This window comes from Sebastes umbrosus, chromosome 17 (genome assembly GCF_015220745.1).
Source record: "Sebastes umbrosus isolate fSebUmb1 chromosome 17, fSebUmb1.pri, whole genome shotgun sequence".
Lineage (NCBI taxonomy): Eukaryota > Metazoa > Chordata > Actinopteri > Perciformes > Sebastidae > Sebastes > Sebastes umbrosus.
This window is the reverse complement of record NC_051285.1, coordinates 12066047-12088532: the sequence shown is the minus strand read 5'-3', so window position 1 is coordinate 12088532 and position 22486 is coordinate 12066047. Positions and strand designations below refer to the sequence as shown.

Genomic DNA, 22486 nt, shown 5'->3' with positions numbered 1-22486 from the left:
CTGTCTCATGAACTACTGTCAGGATATAGTGACCGTTTTATAAAAATAACTTTTTTTTAATCATATTTGCTCCATTTCTACATACTGCTGCTTTTAAGGGGGTCAGATTTCTTGGAGTCCTGTTTGATGAAAAGCTTAACGGGGTCAAGATTTTGACAAAGTGAAAAACAAATGCAAAAAGATCAATAATCTACTGCAATGTCTGTCATCTCTATTAAACATCTATTGTGCCCTTATGAGAGCGGTCCTTGATTATGGATATATCCTATATGTCTGCAGCAGAAACCAACCTTAAAAAGCTTGATGTTGAACAGAGTCAGGCTCTCTGAATTTGTAAAATTGGCTAAAACCCAAATTGGTGCAAAAGACATCGATGGTACAAAACATATTGACCAACACAAGTTGTTCATATTTACAGAGGGTTCAAAAGATCCAGAGACTGGACATACAGGTGCTGCATTCTTCATCCCTCATTGTGAGGTAGCAGTGAAATATATATATATATATATATATATATATATATGTATATATATATATATATATATATATATATATATATATATATATACAGGACTGTCTCAGAGAATTAGAATATTGTGATAAAGTTCTTTATTTTCTGTAATGCAATTAAAAAAACAAAAATGTCATGCATTCTGGATTCATTACAAATCAACTGAAATATTGCAAGCCTTTTATTCTTTTAATATTGCTGATTATGGCTTACAGCTTAAGAAAACACAAATATCCTATCTCTAAATATTAGAATATTTCCTCAGACCAAGTAAAAAAAAAGATTGATAACAGTAAAACAAAATCAAACATTTGAAAATGTCCATTAATGCACTCAGTACTTGGTTGGGAATCCTTTTGCACGGATTACAGCATCAATGCGGCGTGGCATGGAGGCAATCAGCCTGTGGCATTGCTGAGGTGTTATGGATGCCCATGATGCTTCAATAGCGGCCTTTAGCTCATTTGCATTGTTGGGTCTGGTGTCTTTCAGCTTCCTCTTCACAATACCCCACAAATTCTCTATGGGGTTCAGGTCAGGGGAATTGGCAGGCCAATCGAGGACAGTAATGCCATGGGCAGTACACCAGTTACTGGTGGTTCTGGCACTGTGGGCAGGTGCAGAGTGGTCCAAAGTCCTCTTTTCAGACGAAAGCAAGTGTTGTATTTCATTTGGAAGTCAAGGCGCCAGAGTCTGGAGAAAGGCTGGAGAGGAGCAAAATCCAAGTTGCTTGAAATCCAGTGTGAAGTTCCCACAGTCAGTGATGGTTTGGGGAGCCATGTCAGCTGCTGGTGTTGGTCCACTGTGTTTCATCAAGTCCAGAGTAAATGCAGCTGTGTACCAAGAGATTTTAGAGCACTACATGCTTCCGTCTGCTGAAAAGCTCTATGGAGATGAGGATTTCATTTTCCAGCATGATCTGGCACCTGCCCACAGTGCCAGAACCACCAGTAAGTTTGCTCGCACGTTTTTGGTAAGTCCAAGTTAAAAAATATACCTTTTAATGGCTCTGTAACAACTAAAGAGGAGACAGCAATGTTAGCTGTGATACTTATTGAGTCTTAGGAGGCATGAATAGCTAATGTTTCATAACATTTTGATGGTGTTGAAGTAAAGGCAGTTAACTGCTGTGCTTTATACAGCAATAATATGAATGTGAGAAATATAGAAACAGTACAGAAATGCAGAAACTAAAGTTATAATCTTAGGTGTCTACTGAATGTTGTATACAAGTCAGAGTGGAATGTTTCTTTAATGTTACAGAATCCTCAACAGTTTTATACGTTTGTTAAAGTAGTCCATGAGCCTGACCCCAAAAATTTGGCAGTCGTGCCACTTTGGAGGGACCAGGTCTCATAGTGATTTTTTTTAATGGTCTATGTCCCTAGTGTTGGAAAACGCATGATAGCATTGCAGCAATGGTAGCTTTCTATTTGCTATCACTCCTTTTTTCATCCCTCCATCATTAAAACTTCTCCATCTTTTTGTGCAATTTTACACATAGATCCAGTATAAAAGAGGGAAACCAACACACAATATCATGAAGTCATATATCGTTGTAAAGCTTAGACTATAATCTATCCTTCAGTCACATTGTCATGACACTGAGGTCAAGAGAATTTGACCTTTGACCTCTAATGCTGCAATGGGGCAAATTCTGAATGCAACTCCAAATGCCCTTATAACTAACTCCATATTGATCTGATGTGCACATGGATAGTTCCAACACAAAGAGCACAAAAAGAGCTTTAAATTGATATATTATATGACTAACAACATTTCTTATCAGAATAAACGTAACTTTGTGCAGTTTGTATCTGATAGAATGTTCAGAACCTTGCATTGGATTCTGTTATTGGGGCGGTTTGTAAATGGCTTTCTTAGCAGCAGAAACACAAAATAATACAAAAACTCAAAAAACTGTACTAAGAAATTAATTCTCTATCCATTATTTGATGTTTTCTCACTCTTACCTCATTGTCAATATAAACATGTTACAACTGATGAGGCCCTGACTCAGTGGCAGTGGGTTTTATTCCAGGTGAAATGTGAAAGTGAAGGTCACTTTTTTCTAAAGGCTTTTATTTATATTGGCCTTTTTTATAAAGGCAAAGAACAGTTTGGAGCCCTAAACATTTTGAGACATGTAGCCATCGCAACAAAAATTACCATAACCAAATTATGTATTTTGCATCATAGCATGATAATACAGAAATGGTGAATTCAGTGATGTTGTATGAAGCAAATCACACTATCTGAGAAACTAGGCCAGACTTAACTACTACTACTTAACTAGACTATAATATCATGTCTGTTATGTGCATGTATGTTGTATAGAGTTTTAAAAAGCTTGATCCTTTTGTTCATTAACCCTGACAATACAGTGACTGTAAAGAGGAGAGCAATATTCAATATGACCATAACAACTTAAAGCTTAAAAAGAATGTCAAACACAAAAGATGAAAGATACATCCTGCAGATGTGCCGGGATGCATCATCAGTGATGGAACCTGGGGTCATTGGGTATTTTGGGTCTTTCAACATCAGACACTCTCGCCCAGGCGACCCAGCCAGGGTTGATCAGACCTCAGCTTGAATCCCAGCAGCAGTCGCCCATGGATCTAGCCTCTTGATCCAAAGCCAGTCTGGTGGCTTTCTCTGCAGCTTCAGTAATGGATCTGATGGCCTTCCTCTATGGCCTCCCCGGTGATGTCCATTGCCCAGTGCCCAAATGCTTTACAGCCCACCTCCACAGGCTCACAGCGAGTTCGCCAGCCTTGCCTTCTACATTCTTACACTAGCTCCTGGTACTTGGTCTCGCTTCCTCTCATTGGCCTCATCCATACGCTCTTTCCAGGACACTGTTAGTTCCAGCATGATCAGTTGTTTGGTAGAAACATTACCATACCAAATTAAGTATTTTGCATCATATCTCCTGTGCCAAACATGTTACGGTAAAAGTAAAAGTATTGTTAAACTCTTCACAGTCACTGTATTGTCAGGATTAATGAACAAAATACATAATTTGGTTATGGAATTTTTGTTGCGGTGGCTCCATGTCTCAAAACACAACAAAAATTACCATAACCAAATTATGTATTTTGCATCATATCTCCTGTGCCAAACATGGTAGCACAGAAAAAGTGATGTCTATCCCTTTATTTGGATGGCCAATGTTTACAATGATACCATTCACAATATCATAAACTGTTCAGGTGAATAGTTAATGGTGAATTCAGTGATGTTGTATGAAGCAAATCACACTATCTGAGAACCTAGGCTAGACTTTATAATATCCTGTCTGTTGCATATACAATCTTAATCCTTTTGTTCATTAATCCTGACAATACAGTGAGTGTGAAGAGTTTAACAATACTTTTACTTTTACCGTAACATGTTTGGCACACGAGATATGATGCAAAATACTTAATTTGGTTATGGTAATTTTTGTTGCGATGGCTCCATGTCTCAAAATGTTTAGGGCTCCAAACTGTTCAAGTGTACCAAGTTTCATGCCTTTATAAAAAAGTGAACATCATTTTCACATATCAACTGGAATATAACCCATTGCCACTGAGTCAGGGCCTTTGAGTTTTTGTATTATTTTGTGTTTCTGCTGCTAAGAAAGCCATTTACAACTGCCCCTATAACAGAATCCAATGCAAGGTTCAGAACATTCTATCAAATACAAACTGCACAAAGTTACGTTTATTCTGATAAGAAATGTTGTTATTGTTGTTAGTCATATAATATATCAATTTAAAGTTCTTTTTGTGCTCTTTATGCTGGAACTATCCATGGGCACATCCGATCAATATGGAGTTAGTTATAAGGGCATTTGGAGTTGCATTCAGAATTTGCCCCATTGCAGCATTAGAGGTCAAAGGTCAAATTTTCTTGACCTCTGTGTCATGACAATGTGACTGAAGGATAGATTATAGTCTAAGCTTTACAACGATATATGACTTCATGATATTGTGTGTTGGTTTCCCTCTTTTATACTGGATCTATGTGTAAAATGGCGAAAAAAGATGGAAAAGATTTAATGATGGAGGGATGAAAAAAGGAGGGATAGCACATAGAAAGCTACCATTGCTGCAATGCTATCATGCATTTTCCAACACTAGGGACATAGACCTTTAAAAAAATCACTATGAGACATGGTCCCTCCAAAGTGGCACGACCAACCCCCTGGCTCGTGGACTAAAGGGGATGTTTCATTTTCAACAGCAATATAACATTACGCCAATTGTTTTTATTGTTGTGTTTATAGTGAAGTGGATCACTATAAATGTCATATAATACACTAAATATGAATTCTATGTACTGTAAGTCATTAGAAATGAATCATATTTCTTTGCCTAGAAATTAATCATATTTCTTTGCCTTTTCCTGAAGGTAAGATACTACATCACCTTCCTTTCAGCGTCATTAAAAATCAGCTGGACAAATTAAAAATGGAGCCTACCAATGATCAACCCTTGAAGACCAAAAATAATGGACCAATGGACAAAGTTATCAAGGTATTTTCTCCTGAGTTTACTGATTTACATGGATTTGACAATTGCATCTAGCTTTGTATCTCTTATCAAGGAAATAAATGGAAAAAATAACTACATGTCTAAAGTTTTAAGCATGCATTCCGTAATATATTACTATTATTAATAACACTTCTGTGTGTTATCTCTAGGAAGAAGCAGACAACCAGAATGGGGAAAGCAGTGAAGCTTCAACCTCAGGGAGTACACCACCTCTTGCCCAAAGTCAGCAGGGATCGGCTCACGTCCCTCGCAACCCTGTGGATACACAGGTATAGCTAATGGATGGATGGTTTAAAGGGACTGTTTGTAACTTTTTACAGGTATAAATCTACCGGGTCGGTTTCCCATGCATGCTCGCATATGCACACTCCACACTGCAGAAGAGTTAGTTTAGCTCTGACAATATCTAGTGAATGTACAGTGGACGTTTGTGCAGAAATAAATGCTGCAGCTCCTCCAGACCAACAGAGGTTTTCCGTGTCTTGTGAAGTGACGGGGCTCCGCAGCGAGAAACTCCCTCCGGCCGCGGTCGGAGACAATAACGTTTCTCTTCCTGCTTCAGGAAAAGCCAACACTAGGATCAGCAGTGATTCATGGAGAGACCTTCGTCTGGTCAGCTAACATTACTGCCAAGCAGGTGAAATATAGAGTGATATTGTGGTTTTAGCTGACGTGTGTCGCCTCACTGTGTTGAGCGATGCTCGTTCATGTCTATTTAGAGCGAGCAAGCGCGAGCCAGACGCTGACTTTCGTTGACTTAACGGCCACAGGTGTCGCTGTTCATCAGCATTTCTGATTCTTACAAACAGTCCCTTTTAAGAGTGGTATTGCTATAACAGAATGAACATGTTTTACTGTAATTAAATGAAATGAGACTGAATTGTGTTTCATTCCTAGGAAGAGGGCTCCTCTTGAGTGAAACACAATTAAGCATGCATTCCGTAATATATTACTATTATTAACAACACTTCTGTGTGTTATCTGTAGGAAGAAGCAGACAACCAGAATGGGGAAAACAGTCAGGCTTCAACCTCAGAGAGTACACCACCTCTTGCCCAAGGTCAGCAGGGATCGGCTCACGTCCCTCGCGACCCTGTGGATAAACAGGTATAGCTAATGGGTGGATGGTTTAAGAGTGGTATTGCTATAACAGAATAAACATGTTTTACTGTAATTAAATGAAATGAGACTGAATTGTGTTTCATTCCTAGGTGGAGGAGCCACATGCAACCCATTCTTTCGAGTGGAGCTGGGGTGACATTAAACCCACAACTTGTACCTGCAAGAAAGCAGGAACTGTTGAGAACTTGCTGAAGAGAAGTGCACAGTTTAACGAAATTGCAAAAAAGAACAATAACAAAGAGCTTGTTATTGTAAGAGATGGGAAAGCTATCAGTTCACACTTTCCATGCAGCTTAATTAAAAATGAACATCTGTCTGTCAAGTATGTTAAAGCTGTTGACAAGCCGAAGCAACCGGAAAGCAAAAGAAAGGGGCCCTCTGGTGACCTTGTGACGTTTCATTTACTGACAAAGGGAGGTAAAAATGTAGTGGAAATCATGAGAAACCCAGCTCTAAAAAAATTCCAGGAAATGACTGTTTATGCATACAAAGACGAAAAAGTGAAACATGCTCTGAGAAGAGATGGTCGTTTACAGAATACCGTATTCAAAAAGAACTGTGCTCTCTCTCACAAGATCACTGAAAGCACCACTGAAATGTCCAGTCTCGTTGATGATCTTGATGGTAAAACTTTCAAGATCATACTGCTCAATAAGTCTAGTCCACCAGCAAGTCAGCCTGGCAGTCTTGATGATGCTTACATGGTGCAAACTGGATCTCAGAGGTCTGTCTCTGATGGAAACCAAGATCCTCAACAGCAGTCTAGCACAACTGAGTCAGTGGATGACAACACACCAAAAAAGAAACCAAAGCTAGATGGTAATAAGGCACCAGAAAAGATGTTATGTGAAATACCTAATTCAAAGACGATGCAGAATCACCTATTGTCACAGTTTAAAGATTTGGTGAAAGGAATGAATGTTCCGCAAAGATCTAAGCTTTCTCGTATCCAGAAACTCTTCCGTGTTGATTACGGGAAGAACGCTCAGACATGCAGGGAAGTGAAAACAATGAAAGAACTGATGAAACTCAGCGACTCTGTTTGCCAGGTGAGAATAAAAGGCAAAGCAAAAGGAAGTGGGTTTCTCCTGTTTGACAAGTTTGTCCTCACAAATGGCCATGTACTTAAAGACATTTATAATGAGAGTACAGGGCAGCTTAATGAGACGGTCACTGTCCATTTCTCTTTTGAAAGTCTCGACCAAATGGAGTCAGAAGCAGTGATGGAAGAGGTGGAAGAGGTTGAAGAGGTGGAAGAGGTTGCTGGATTTGAATGCTGTTGTGATTCGTTAGGGCACAAGCATGACTGGGCTTTGTTGAGGCTCAGTGCTGATCAGACATTGCCTGATGTTCTGTTAACACGCTTTGGATTCCTTCCCCAAAGTGGAGGAATTTGCATTATTGGGCATCCTGATGGTGGTGTGAAAAAGATAGATCCATGCTTGATTATTCCGACTGAAGACTTGAAACAGGTTGTGGAGAGGCATCGCGCTGAAAATCCAGAGGGCGTTCAGCCGTACATTCTTCCTTACACAGAAAATCAAGAGTCCATTCAGTTGATTACTGACCGTTTCTTTGAGGATGTGAGTAATGATAAAAGTAACAGTCAGGCTCTATCTTATCAGTCTTGTTTCTACTTTGGCTCATCTGGCTCTCCTGTCTTTGATAAGCACTGCAATGTTGTTGCAATGCATTCAGGCGGATATGCCTACAGCAATGCAAGGGGTGAAACCCAGAGTGTCATAGAGTATGGCTATCCTTTGTCCATCATTATTGAGCGCATCATTGTCCAAATGGTGGAAAGAAAAAGGATGGATGTGTTGAAGAAATACCTGGCTTGCAGTTATAAACATCACCGAGACATGATGACCATTGTGAAGAAACTGGTTGAGAGCAGAAATCTCCTAGCATTTAAATATGCAGCAAACAATTCAGTGGTCACAAATGATGAGAGTTTGAAGTCATTTTTTGACTCGTTCTCTAAGAGAGAGGAACCTGTCTCAATGGACTTTGATTGAGCTACACAGATAGTTACAAAACTAACTGCTGACAAAAGATGCAGTGCGAGTAGTTTCAGCAGTGAGCAACAAAGACTGTCATGTCTGTTTTCATACATCAGGATATTTTTGTTGTTAAGCACTTAAGGAGTGCAGGGATTGGGGATAAGAGCTCATACAAAACTTGGTTTATTCATTGTTTTAAGTAACCATAATCAATTCTAGGATAAAGGAAACTACGGTTTCTGCGTCATCATTTTAGTCACGTTTGTATCTCTAAGTGCTTGTTTTTCTATATACTGTATTTTGTATCATTTTTGTTCAGCAACTGTCAAATCAGTGTTCTGTTCTGAATAATTCTAAATAATATTTGTGTATTTTTATTTTGTGCGTGCTCATAGCAATTATGACTAGATTTGAAGAACCAGAGAGAATCTGGTTGGATTTCTAGAAATATTATCGTCAGATATTAGCTTATCAAAGATTTATCGGTGTTGGGGTATACATATGTCGTCACATAAGAGATTGCAGTACAGTATGTTTGGGGCAATTTAGAGACAGTGTTCAGAAACATTTATGAGTTTATCCATCAGAGAGAACCGACTGTACACTGTCTGGTTCAGAACATGTCTTGGTCCCTTTTTTATGTGCAGAAATGTTCAATGTTTTTTAAAAAATTATATCAGATTTTTTAAAACTTCAACATATCGATATCAGCCTGAAAGATATATTATCAGTCTGGTTCTACTTTGTACCTTTTTATCTTCTGTCTTTAAGCTGTTTTTAAGAAAATCTTTGAGATTTTGATTTCATCTTATTTGTTTAAGAAATATATTACATTTAACAGAAATTGGACAATATCGTATACTCTGTCATGCTGTCATTGTGTTGCTACCACTGTTTTGGGAATGTCTCTTGAAAATGAGAATTTCAAAGGTATCTTATCTTGTTAAATTACGTCACATTAAAAAAAAAAAAAATTACTAATGATGATTTTTTGATATTCAATAAAGGGATTTCTTTCATATTTGGATTTTAATTGTTTTTTGTGTATCCTTTGCTCTCATCGCCTGCATAAATGTATGAATAAGAGGTGAACAAACTGAGAATCTGTCCGCTTGAATATCTCTACCTCTGATTTTGAGTTTGATAGTGTAGATAAATGGACAAGAGTGGCACTATAATGTCTTCATTTTATGTATAGTATTAAATGTATTGATAAATAGGAATGCTCTTTGATTTGAGAATGAATTTCACACCCTGAATTACAGGGTTTCTGTATTTGGTTTTGAGCATCAAAGATTTATTATTCAATAATTTTAGTTTGTGTTTGATGGACTACTAGACCCATTCTGTCACTCTTCCTCTGAGAGCCTGTTCCTGGTTTGTGCTTTTCTGCAGTGACTGAACACAAGGTGGAGACAGTTTGATGCTTTATTCTTCATTTTGATCAGGTTTTCTTTATTTGAGTTCACACTAAAGAATAAACAACATTTTTAAAATCACAAAGTATGAAATGAGGAGAAGGCAGCTCACACCAAACATAACAGGTGGACTGATTTTACTATTTAAAAAAAAAAAAAAGATAACGAGCAAGTCAACAGAAAGCGAGGACAATGAGGACGTTTTCTTTTATAATTCTTTTATTATTCTCTGATTTAAATAATAAAATGCAACACTAAAGCCAACTTGGAAGGTGGGCTGGAAAAGAAGGGAAGAAAATGTCACCACTCGACTGAGAATCGGACATACAGGTCTTAACCATATATTATATGAAATAGGCAAGCACCCAACTGGGACTGCACATATTGTAATCAACCAGAAACTGTCGAACATGTACTGATACACTGCAGGAATTACAGTATCCAGAGGGATCACCTTTTACAGTCACTTAAAGGAAGGCAAAACATCAGGACTTTTCATCGTCAGGTCTATTGGGGAATACAGCAGATAACATATACTGTGAAATAATTCAGTTTTTAAGAGAAACTGATTTAGTTAAACGAATCTAGAGTTTTCCTCATTATTATTATTATTATTATTATTTTATTTTATTTTATTTTTTATTTTATTTATTTATTTTTATTTTTATTTTTTTTCTATTTTGTTTCTGCACAATCTGCTGCTCCACACTCCAGTCCAGTAGGTGGTGGTAATGCACCTCTAAGATGGTTTGCCAACCGCCAATAAACGCCAAAGAAGAAGAAGAAGAAGAAGAAGTAGTAGAAAGAGACAGATTTAGAGCAGGTAGGTTCATATAGGCCAGTGTCACTAAACACAGACCAGAAAGTCTTGGCCAAATCCTGTGGCTAACAGATTTTGGTCTTTATATGACTAAATTGATACATACACCCTGATCAGACTGGAAGTGATGTCGAGCTGAAGCTTTGAAGCTTTCCAGCAAATTGGTTAGAAAAGGGTTAATTTCTTCTGCTTCATGTGAACCCTAAGCCACCTGGTGGTCAAAGAGTGTAAAACAGGCAGATATGATCTTAACCATGTGATAATAAGATAAGGTAAGATAAGATATTCCTTTATTAGTCCTGCAGTGGGGACATTTGAAGTGTACAGCAGCAAAGGGGATACTGCAAAAAACAAGATGCATCAGTGTAACAAAATATGAACCATTTAAATAGAAGGAAGTATAAAAATAGGAGCAGTATATACAGTATTGACAATAGACAGACTATTAACAAAATTGCACAAGTGGAAAATGATATTGCACAGTGAGAATGAAATGAAATTCCACCTGAAAATATCAGATTATTGTCAGTATTTTGGTGTGTAAGTGTAAGTGTAAGTGGTCTACTGGGAGCAGTGCTGGTTGTGGTCTACTGGGACTACAGATCTGTGATATACTGTATTTTGCGCCAGTAAAGGCTGTTGGGAATGACTATAAACAATGAAAAAATATATATATATTTATTATATATTTTATATTTATATTTGATCTTAGATTATTTGGTTACATATACAGTTTGCAAAGGTCAAGAATGAACTTAAACATGACCTGTTTTCTTCTTTTCAGGAAAAACACTAACGCTGCTATGCTCAGTAACTATGAGGTAATGTGTTATGTCTGTGTTTTACATTAAATCTTTCTAGAGTTGAAAATAATTTTATGTGGCTTCAGATTTGTCTGTCTGTGTGTTTCTTAGTTGTTCAAACTCCTGACTGACCTTAAGGAACAAAGGAAGGACAGCGGGAAGAGCAAACACAGCACCGGGCAGCAGAACCTCAACACCATCATGTATGAGGTCGGCACACATCCTCTTTCTCTCTTCACTGACTTAAACTCTGCCTGTTATATCACATTTACACTTTTGCAATAGCGCGCCCACAGTTTCCTCTGCATTTCCACACAGACGCTGAAGTACCTGTCAAAGATGCCCTGCAGCAGGCAGACTCCAGAGATCGTCAAAGAGTTCCTGACCACCATGATGCCTCACAAACTCACAAAGTCAGTGAGATCTGAAAAAAGGCGTAGATGTTATCATTCATGTATCCATTTGGAATTAATAGATTAATTAAGATGCACAGTATTTTTTTTAGATAAACAAATATACTGTATGTATGTGCTGTTCTCTACACCATACGTATACTCACTGATATTTTTCCTCCATCAGGGCAGAAAAACTGCAGCTATTGAACCACCGGCCACAGACAGCAGTGGAAATTCAGCTAGTGAGTGTTAAACTTATTATCTTAACATGTTAGCTTACCTCTCTTTATCTCTTTTTCACTACTGGTGTATATTTCCACGATTCTTTCACACATTTATTGTGGTAGAAACAAGCCAGTGTGTCATATACTAAGACTTACTTAAAGGATGGTGATGTTCTACTTCTTTTTCGTATTGTCAACTCATCCCAAAGTCCTAAACTGACTATGAACTGATCCTACTAACAAGAACTATCAATATAAACTATCAAAAACACAATGGGTGATGAACATGTGCACTGCAGTTTGCTTTGAGTCAGTCTCACATACACGTCTGCTGGAAATACTCATTAGAGCACCACATGTGTATTTATCCGCTGGTGAAAATAGTCCCCAACAAATGCTCTATTTACTCCTGTTTGAGTAACATTTGTTAAAAACCACATTGCCAGGCTCTTTAGATTAGTTTAGTTTTAGTTTAGATCCCTCAAGATCCGGGTACTTTTCTAGAAGGAAGTCGAGCCATTTAGGCTTCATGCACCAATGAGCAACTCTCTTAGGAATGACCAGGGGCCCCGCCTCCAACGCTGTATCCACTTCTTTTAATACATCCATGACCTTAACCAGCCGCCCTTACTGACGACGTGCAACGCCGTTTTGTGTTCGTCATGGAACACAATCCAATGTCAGTTCCGTGCGACTACCGGTACAAACATTTGTAACACTTGTAAACTGCTCAAACTGATTTATTCTACTTTATTGTCATACAGACGTCAACAACATAAAGTAAGTAGATTGTATTTAGGATCAAATATACCCTTGTCCAGTCTAGAAAACGGTAGACATGTTCATTAGATTGTGTGTATATATATATATATATATATATATATATTTATATATACAGGACTGTCTCAGAGAATTAGAATATTGTGATAAAGTTCTTTATTTTCTGTAATGCAATTAAAAAAACAAAAATGTCATGCATTCTGGATTCATTACAAATCAACTGAAATATTGCAAGCCTTTTATTCTTTTAATATTGCTGATTATGGCTTACAGCTTAAGAAAACACAAATATCCTATCTCTAAATATTAGAATATTTCCTCAGACCAAGTAAAAAAAAAGATTGATAACAGTAAAACAAAATCAAACATTTGAAAATGTCCATTAATGCACTCAGTACTTGGTTGGGAATCCTTTTGCACGGATTACAGCATCAATGCGGCGTGGCATGGAGGCAATCAGCCTGTGGCATTGCTGAGGTGTTATGGATGCCCATGATGCTTCAATAGCGGCCTTTAGCTCATTTGCATTGTTGGGTCTGGTGTCTTTCAGCTTCCTCTTCACAATACCCCACAAATTCTCTATGGGGTTCAGGTCAGGGGAATTGGCAGGCCAATCGAGGACAGTAATGCCATGGGCAGTACACCAGTTACTGGTGGTTCTGGCACTGTGGGCAGGTGCCAGATCATGCTGGAAAGCTCTATGGAGATGAGGATTTCATTTTCCAGCATGATCTGGCACCTGCCCACAGTGCCAGAACCACCAGTAACTGGTGTACTGCCCATGGCATTACTGTCCTCGATTGGCCTGCCAATTCCCCTGACCTGAACCCCATAGAGAATTTGTGGGGTATTGTGAAGAGGAAGCTGAAAGACACCAGACCCAACAATGCAAATGAGCTAAAGGCCGCTATTGAAGCATCATGGGCATCCATAACACCTCAGCAATGCCACAGGCTGATTGCCTCCATGCCACGCCGCATTGATGCTGTAATCCGTGCAAAAGGATTCCCAACCAAGTACTGAGTGCATTAATGGACATTTTCAAATGTTTGATTTTGTTTTACTGTTATCAATCTTTTTTTTTACTTGGTCTGAGGAAATATTCTAATATTTAGAGATAGGATATTTGTGTTTTCTTAAGCTGTAAGCCATAATCAGCAATATTAAAAGAATAAAAGGCTTGCAATATTTCAGTTGATTTGTAATGAATCCAGAATGCATGACATTTTTGTTTTTTTAATTGCATTACAGAAAATAAAGAACTTTATCACAATATTCTAATTCTCTGAGACAGTCCTGTATATATATTCTTATGATTTCTCTATTTTTATATATTTATATTTATATTTTAGAACGGGAGCAAAACGTAACTTAATTTCCCCCCAGGGATCAACAAAGTATCTCTGATTCTGATATTTATTTCCTTGCAGGAGAGAGGGAAGTTCGTCCCAAATTGGCTGCTGTATTGATACCCTCCACCTTAAAGAAGGGTGCTTCATTGAGCTGTGAGTGTGACTACAAACGGAGTGCACTCCACCACGGAGTGGAAGGGTGTAGCTGCCGGATTGGAATGGGCCGTATCTGTCGTCCATCGTTCACTCACGTGGTACCCCGCCCGTCACGTCACGCCACAACGTGTTGTCTAAAAGGCTGTAAAACCTGTGCGACAAGACAGTGAGCAGTGTACCTGTGTGGATGTTTGCTCGCAAGTTTTTGGTAAGTCAAAGTTAAAAAAATACCTTTTAACGGCTCTGTAACAACTAAAGAGGAGACAGCAATGTTAGCTATGATATTTATTGAGTCTTGTAACCGAATATTCTCGAATAGCTAATGTTACATAACATTTTGATGGTGTTGAAATAAACGGCAGTCATGTTTCCGGGTTGCTCTGCAGTGGTTAAGTGGTTAATGTTACTGGAAGCCATTTTGATCGGTGAAAGGTAACGTACATTTTGCAACAACAGTTTCATACGTTTGATCACCTGTGGTTAAAGGGAAGGATTCATTTTCATTTTCAACAGCTAGATAACATTACGCCATTTGTTTTTTGTTTTTATTGTTGTGTTTATAGTGAAGTGGATCACTATAAATGTCATATAATACACTAAATATGAATTCTATGTACTGTACAAATGCTCTATTTACTCCTGTTTGAGTAACATTTGTTAAAAACCACATTGCCAGGCTCTTTAGATTAGTTTAGTTTTAGTTTAGATCCCTCAAGATCCGGGTACTTTTCTAGAAGGAAGTCGAGCCATTTAGGCTTCATGCACCAATGAGCAACTCTCTTAGGAATGACCAGGGGCCCCGCCTCCAACGCTGTATCCACTTCTTTTAATACATCCATGACCTTAACCAGCCGCCCTTACTGACGACGTGCAACGCCGTTTTGTGTTCGTCATGGAACACAATCCAATGTCAGTTCCGTGCGACTACCGGTACAAACATTTGTAACACTTGTAAACTGCTCAAACTGATTTATTCTACTTTATTGTCATACAGACGTCAACAACATGAAGTCGATTGTATTTAGGATCAAATATACCCTTGTCCAGTCTAGAAAACGGTAGACATGTTCATTAGATTGTGTGTATATATATACATATATATATATATATGTATATATATATATTTTCTTATGATTTCTCTATTTTTATATATTTATATTTATATTCTAGAACGGGAGCAAAACGTAACTTAATTTCCCCCCGGGGATCAACAAAGTATCTCTGATTCTGATATTTATTTCCTTGCAGGAGAGAGGGAAGTTCGTCCCAAATTGGCTGCTGTATTGATACCGTCCACCTTAAAGAAGGGTGCTTCATTGAGCTGTGAGTGTGACTACAAACGGAGTGCACTCCACCACGGAGTGGAAGGGTGTAGCTGCCGGATTGGAATGGGCCGTATCTGTCGTCCATCGTTCACTCACGTGGTACCCCGCCCGTCACGTCACGCCACAACGTGTTGTCTAAAAGGCTGTAAAACCTGTGCGACAAGACAGTGAGCAGTGTACCTGTGTGGATGTTTGCTCGCAAGTTTTTGGTAAGTCAAAGTTAAAAAAATACCTTTTAACGGCTCTGTAACAACTAAAGAGGAGACAGCAATGTTAGCTATGATATTTATTGAGTCTTGTAACCGAATATTCTCGAATAGCTAATGTTACATAACATTTTGATGGTGTTGAAATAAACGGCAGTCATGTTTCCGGGTTGCTCTGCAGTGGTTAAGTGGTTAATGTTACTGGAAGCCATTTTGATCGGTGAAAGGTAACGTACATTTTGCAACAACAGTTTCATACGTTTGATCACCTGTGGTTAAAGGGAAGGATTCATTTTCATTTTCAACAGCTAGATAACATTACGCCATTTGTTTTTTGTTTTTATTGTTGTGTTTATAGTGAAGTGGATCACTATAAATGTCATATAATACACTAAATATGAATTCTATGTACTGTACAAATGCTCTATTTACTCCTGTTTGAGTAACATTTGCTAAAAACCACATTGCCAGGCTCTTTAGATTAGTTTAGTTTTAGTTTAGATCCCTCAAGATCCGGGTACTTTTCTAGAAGGAAGTCGAGCCATTTAGGCTTCATGCACCAATGAGCAACTCTCTTAGGAATGACCAGGGGCCCCGCCTCCAACGCTGTATCCACTTCTTTTAATACATCCATGACCTTAACCAGCCGCCCTTATTGACGACGTGCAACGCCGTTTTGTGTTCGTCATGGAACACAATCCAATGTCAGTTCCGTGCGACTACCGGTACAAACATTTGTAACACTTGTAAACTGCTCAAACTGATTTATTCTACTTTATTGTCATACAGACGTCAACAACATAAAGTAAGTCGATTGTATTTAGGATCAAATATACCCTTGTCCAGTCTAGAAAACGGTAGACATGTTCATTAGATTGTGTGTATATATATATATATACATATATATATATATATATGTATATATGTATATATATATATATATTTTCTTATGATTTCTCTATTTTTATATATTTATATTTATATTTTAGAACGGGAGTAAAACGTAACTCAATTTCCCCCCGGGGATCAACAAAGTATCTCTGATTCTGATATTTATTTCCTTGCAGGAGAGAGGGAAGTTCGTCCCAAATTGGCTGCTGTATTGATACCCTCCACCTTAAAGAAGGGTGCTTCATTGAGCTGTGAGTGTGACTACAAACGGAGTGCACTCCACCACGGAGTGGAAGGGTGTAGCTGCCGGATTGGAATTGGGCCGTATCTGTCGTCCGTCGTTCACTCACCGTGGTACCCCGCCCGTCAAGTCACGCCACAACTTGTCTTCTAAAAGGCTGTAAAACCTCTCCGACAAGACAGTGAGCGGTGTACCTGTGTGGATGTTAGTTCGCAAGTTATTGGTAAGTCCAAGTTAAAAAAATACCTTTAACGGCTCTGTAACAACTAAAGAGGAGACAGCAATGTTAGCTATGGTACTTATTGAGTCTTGTAACCGAATATTCTCGAATAGCTAATGTTACGTAACATTTTGATGGTGTTGAAATAAACGGCAGTCATGTTTCCGGGTTGCTCTGCAGTGGTTAAGTGGTTAATGTTACTGGAAGCCATTTTGATCGGTGAAAGGTAACGTACATTTTGCAACAACAGTTTCATACGTTTGATCACCTGTGGTTAAAGGGAAGGTTTCATTTTCATTTTCAACAGCTAGATAACATTACGCCATTTGTTTTTTGTTTTTATTGTTGTGTTTATAGTGAAGTGGATCACTATAAATGTCATATAATACACTATATAATAATTCTATGTACTGTAAGTCATTAGAAATTAATCATATTTCTTTGCTTTTTCCTGAAGGTAAGATACTACATCACCTTCCTTTCAGCGTCATTAAAACTCAGCAGGAAAAATGAAAAATGGAGCCTACCAATGATCAACCCTTGAAGATCAAAAATAATGGACCAATGGACAAAGTTATCAAGGTATTTTCTCCTGAGTCTACTGATTTACATGGGATTGACAATTGCAACTCTGTATCTCTTATCAAGGAAATAAATGGAAAAAGAAACTACATGTCTAAAGTTTTAAGCACGCATTCCGTAATATATTACTATTATTAATAACACTTCTGTGTGTTATCTCTAGGAAGAAGCAGACAACCAGAATGAGGAAATCAGTCAAGCTTCAACCTCAGGGAGTACACCACCTCTTGCCCAAAGTCAGCAGGGATCGGCTCACATGCCTCACAACCCTGTGTATAAACAGGTATAGCTAATGGATGGATGGTTTAAGAGTGGTATTGCTATAACAGAATAAACATGTTTTACTGTAATTAAATGAAATGAGACTGAATTGTGTTTCATTCCTAGGAAGAGGGCTCCTCTTGAATGAAACACAATTAAGCATGCATTCCGTAATATATTACTATTATTAATAACACTTCTGCCTGTTATCTCTAGGAAGAAGCAGACAACCAGAATGGGGAAAGCAGTCAGGCTTCAACCTCAGGGAGTACACCACCTCTTGCCCAAGGTCAGCAGGGATCGGCTCACGTCCCTCGCGACCCTGTGGATAAACAGGTATAGCTAATGGGTGGATGGTTTAAGAGTGGTATTGCTATAACAGAATAAACATGTTTTACTGTAATTAAATGAAATGAGACTGAATTGTGTTTCATTCCTAGGAAGAGGGCTCCTCTTGAGTGAAACACAATTAAGCATGCATTCCGTAATATATTACTATTATTAACAACACTTCTGTGTGTTATCTGTAGGAAGAAGCAGACAACCAGAATGGGGAAAGCAGTCAAGCTTCAACCTCAGGGAGTACAACACCTCTTGCCCAAAGTCAGCAGGGATCGGCTCACGTCCCTCGCGACCCTGTGGATAAACAGGTATAGCTAATGGGTGGATGGTTTAAGAGTGGTATTGCTATAACAGAATAAACATGTTTTACTGTAATTAAATGAAATGAGACTGAATTGTGTTTCATTCCTAGGTGGAGGAGCCACATGCAACCCATTCTTTCGAGTGGAGCTGGGGTGACATTAAACCCACAACTTGTACCTGCAAGAAAGCAGGAACTGTTGAGAACTTGCTGAAGAGAAGTCCACAGTTTAACAAAATTGCAAAAAAGAACAATAACAAAGAGCTTGTTATTTTAAGAGATGGGAGAGCTATCAGTTCACACTTTCCATGCTGCTTAATTAAAAATGAACTTCTGTCTATCAAGTATGTTGAAGCTGTTGACAAGCCGAAGCAACCGGAAAGCCAAAGAAAGGGGCCCTCTGGTGACCTTGTGACGTTTCATTTACTGACAAGGGGAGGTAAAAAAGTAGTGAAAATCATGAGAAACCCAGCTCTAAAAGATTTCCAGGAAATGACTGTTTATGCATACAAAGACGAAAAAGTGGAGCAAGCTCTGAGAGGAGATGGTCGTTTACAGAATACCGTATTCAAAAAGGACTGTGCTCTCTCTCACAAGATCACTGAAAGCACCACTGAAATGTCCAGTCTCGTTGATGATCTTGATGGTAAAACTTTCAAGATCATACTGCTCGATAAGTCTAGTCCACCAGCAAGTCAGCCTGGCAGTCTTGATGATGCTTACATGGTGCAAACTGGATCTCAGAGGTCTGTCTCTGATGAAAACCAAGATCCTCAACAGCAGTCTAGCACAACTGAGTCAGTGGATGAAAACACACCAAAAAAGAATACAAAGCCAGATGGTAATAAGGCACCAGAAAAGATGTCATGTGAAATACCTAATTCCAAGACGATGCAGAATCGCCTAGTTTCAGAGATTCGAGCTTTGGTGAAAGTAATGAAAGTTCAGCAAGGATCTAAGCGTATTAGTATCCAGAATCTCTTCCGTGTAGATTACGGGAAGAACGCTCAGACATGCAGGGAAGTGAAAACAATGAAAGAACTGATGAAACTCAGTGACTCTGTTTGCCAGGTGAGAATAAAAGGCAAAGCAAAAGGAAGTGGGTTTCTCCTGTTTGACAAGTTTGTCCTCACAAATGGCCATGTAGTTAGAGGCATTTTTAATGAGAGTACAGGGAAGCCTTATAAGAGGGTCACAGTCCATTTCTCTTTTGAAAGTCTCGGCCAGATGGAGTCAGGAGCAGCGGTGAAAGAGGTGAAAGAGGTTGCTGGATTTGAACTCTGTGATGATGAGTCAGGGCACAAGCATGACTGGGCTTTGTTGAGTCTCGGTGATGATCAGACATTGCCTGATGTTCTGTTAACACGCTTCGGATTCCTTCCCCAAATTGGAGCAATTTGCATTATTGGGCATCCTGATGGTGGTGTGAAAAAGATAGATCCATGCTTGATTATTCCGACTGAAAACCGGATCCAGGTTGTGGAGAAGCGTCGCGGTGAAAATCCAGAGGGCGTTGAGCCGTTCAACCCTTATTACAGAGAAAATCTAGAGACCATTCAGTTGATTACTGACCGTTTCTTCGACGATGCGAGTAATGATAAAAGTAACAGACAGGCTCTATCTTATGAGTCTTGTTTTTATTTTGGCTCATCTGGCTCTCCTGTCTTTGATGAGCACTGCAATGTTGTTGCAATGCATTCAGGCGGATATGCCTACAGCAATGCAAGGGGTGAAACCCAGAGTGTCATAGAGTATGGCTATCCATTGTCCATCATTACTGAGCACATCATTGTCCAAATGGTGAAAAGAGAAAAGTTTGATGTGTTGAAGAAATACCTGGCTTGCAGTTATGAACATCACCGAGACATGATGACCAATGTGAAGAAACTGGTTGAGAGCAGAAATCTCCTAGCATTTAAAAATGCAGCAAACAATTCAGTGGTCACAAATGATGAGAGTTTGAAGGCATTCTTTGACTTCATCTCTCAGAGAGAGGAACAGGTCCCAATGGACTGTGATTGAGCTACACAGATAGTTACAAAGCTAACTGCTGACAAAAGATGCAGTGCGAGTAGTTTCAGCAGTGAGCAACAAAGACTGTCATGTCTGATTTTATACATCAGGATACTTTTGTTGTTAAGCACTTAAGGAGTGCAGGGATTGGGGATAAGAGCTCATACAAAACTTGGTTTATTCATAGTTTTAAGTAACCATAATCAGTTTTAGGATAAAGGAAACTATGGTTTCTCCATTGTCATTTTAGTCACGTTTGTATCTCTAAGTGCTTGTTTTTCTCTATACTGTATTTTGTATATTTTTTGTTCAGCAACTGTCAAATCACTGTTCTGTTCTGAAAGCTAAATAATATTTGTGTATTTTTATTCTGTGCGTGCTCATAGAAAATATGACTGGACTGTTCACCATTGCACTGTTAGATTTGAAGAACCAAAGAGAATCTGGTTGGATTTCTAGAAATATTATCGTCAGATATTAGCTTATCAAAGATTTATAGGTGTTGGGGTATACATATGTCGTCACATAAGAAATAAGAGATTGCAGTACAGTATGTTTGGGGCAATTTAGAAACAGTGTTCAGAAACATTGAGTACTTTATCTATCAGAGAGAACCGACTGTACACTGTCTGGTTCAGTGCATGTCTTGGTCCCTTTTTTGTATGCAGAAATGTTTAATGTTTTTTTTTTTTAAAATGATATCAGATTTTTTAAAACTTCAACATATCGATATCAGCTTGAAAGATAAATTATCAGTCGGATTCTACTTTGTACCTTTTTATCTTCTGTCTTTAAGCTGTTTTTAAGAAAATCTTTAAGATTTTGATTTTAGCTTATTTGTTTAAGAAATATATTACATTTAACAGAAATTGTACAATATCGTATACTCTGTCATGCTGTCATTGTGTTGCTACCACTGTCTTGGGAATGTCTCTTGTAAATGAGAATTTCAAAGGTATCTTATCTTGTTAAATTACGTCACATTAAAAAAAAAAAGTACTAATGATGATTTTTTGATATTCAATAAAGGGATTTCTTTCATATTTGGATTTTAATTGTGTTTTTTGTGTATCCTTTGCTCTCATCGCCTGCATAAATGTATGAATAAGAGGTCAACAAACTGAGAATCTGTCAGCTTGAATATCTCTGACTCTGATTTTGAGTTTGATAGTGTAGATAAATGGACAAGAGTGGCACTATAATGTCTTCATTTTATGTATAGTATTAAATGTATTGATACATAGGAATGCTCTTTGATTTGAGAATGAATGTCACACCCTGAATTACAGGGTTTCTGTATTTGGTTTTGAGCATCAAAGATTTATTATTCAATAATTTTAGTTTGTGTTTGATGGACTACTAGACCCATTCTGTCACTCTTCCTCTGAGAGCCTGTTCCTGGTTTGTGCTTTTCTGCAGTGACTGAACACAAGGTGGAGACAGTTTGATGCTTTATTGTTCAATTTGATCAGGTTTTCTTTATTTGAATCCACACTAAAGAATAAACAACATTTTTAAAATCACAAAGTATGAAATGAGGAGAAGGCAGCTCACACCAAGCATAACAGGTGGACTGATTTTGCTATTTGAAAAAAAAAAAAAAAGGTAATGAGCAAGTCAACAGAAAGCGAGGACAATGAGGACATTTTCTTTTATAATTCTTTTATTATTCTCTGATTTAAATAATAAAATGCAACACTAAAGCCAACTTGGAAGGTGGGCTGGAAAAGAAGGGAATAAAATGTCATCACTCGACTGAGAATCGGACATACAGGTCTTAACCATACATTATATGAAATAGGCAAGCACCCAACTGGGAAATGCACATAATTGTAATCAACCAGAAACTGTCGAACATGTACTGATACACTGCAGGAATTACAGTATCCAGAGGAATCACCTTTTACAGTCACTTAAAGGAAGGCAAAACATCAGGACTTTTCATCGTCAGGTCTATTGGGGAATACAGCAGATAACAT

The 22486-nt window shown here is 38.2% G+C and overlaps 2 protein-coding genes and 1 long non-coding RNA gene across 19 annotated transcripts; 2 read left to right on the top strand and 1 right to left on the bottom strand.

Moving 5' to 3' along the window:
• Window positions 1-1157: 1157 nt before the first annotated feature.
• LOC119475911 lies at window positions 1158-13593 on the bottom strand. The gene is made up of 2 exons (XR_005203909.1): window positions 13357-13593; window positions 1158-1437 (listed from the first exon to the last, which is right to left on the bottom strand). It is a non-coding gene; the product is annotated as an uncharacterized LOC119475911 (long non-coding RNA).
• On the top strand, window positions 1458-21550 carry LOC119475908 (protein FAM111A-like). Of its 17 annotated transcripts, XM_037749006.1 has the most exons (8): window positions 1458-1484; window positions 4910-5034; window positions 5202-5321; window positions 6040-6159; window positions 17754-17873; window positions 18068-18187; window positions 18382-18501; window positions 18606-21550. In XM_037749006.1, the coding sequence occupies exons 2-8, from the start codon at window positions 4969-4971 to the stop codon at window positions 20514-20516; spliced, it is 2577 nt and encodes an 858-aa protein (XP_037604934.1). In that variant the 5' UTR covers window positions 1458-1484; window positions 4910-4968; the 3' UTR covers window positions 20517-21550. The 17 variants fall into 17 exon arrangements, with proteins under 17 accessions (XP_037604934.1, XP_037604938.1, XP_037604937.1 ...); XM_037749010.1 differs by lacking the exon at window positions 6040-6159; XM_037749009.1 differs by lacking the exon at window positions 17754-17873.
• Window positions 11204-11924, top strand: LOC119475910 (DNA-directed RNA polymerase III subunit RPC9-like). Its single transcript, XM_037749025.1, has 4 exons — window positions 11204-11236; window positions 11330-11428; window positions 11537-11631; window positions 11798-11924. The coding sequence occupies exons 1-4, from the start codon at window positions 11219-11221 to the stop codon at window positions 11886-11888; spliced, it is 303 nt and encodes a 100-aa protein (XP_037604953.1). The 5' UTR covers window positions 11204-11218; the 3' UTR covers window positions 11889-11924.
• Window positions 21551-22486: the final 936 nt, after the last annotated feature.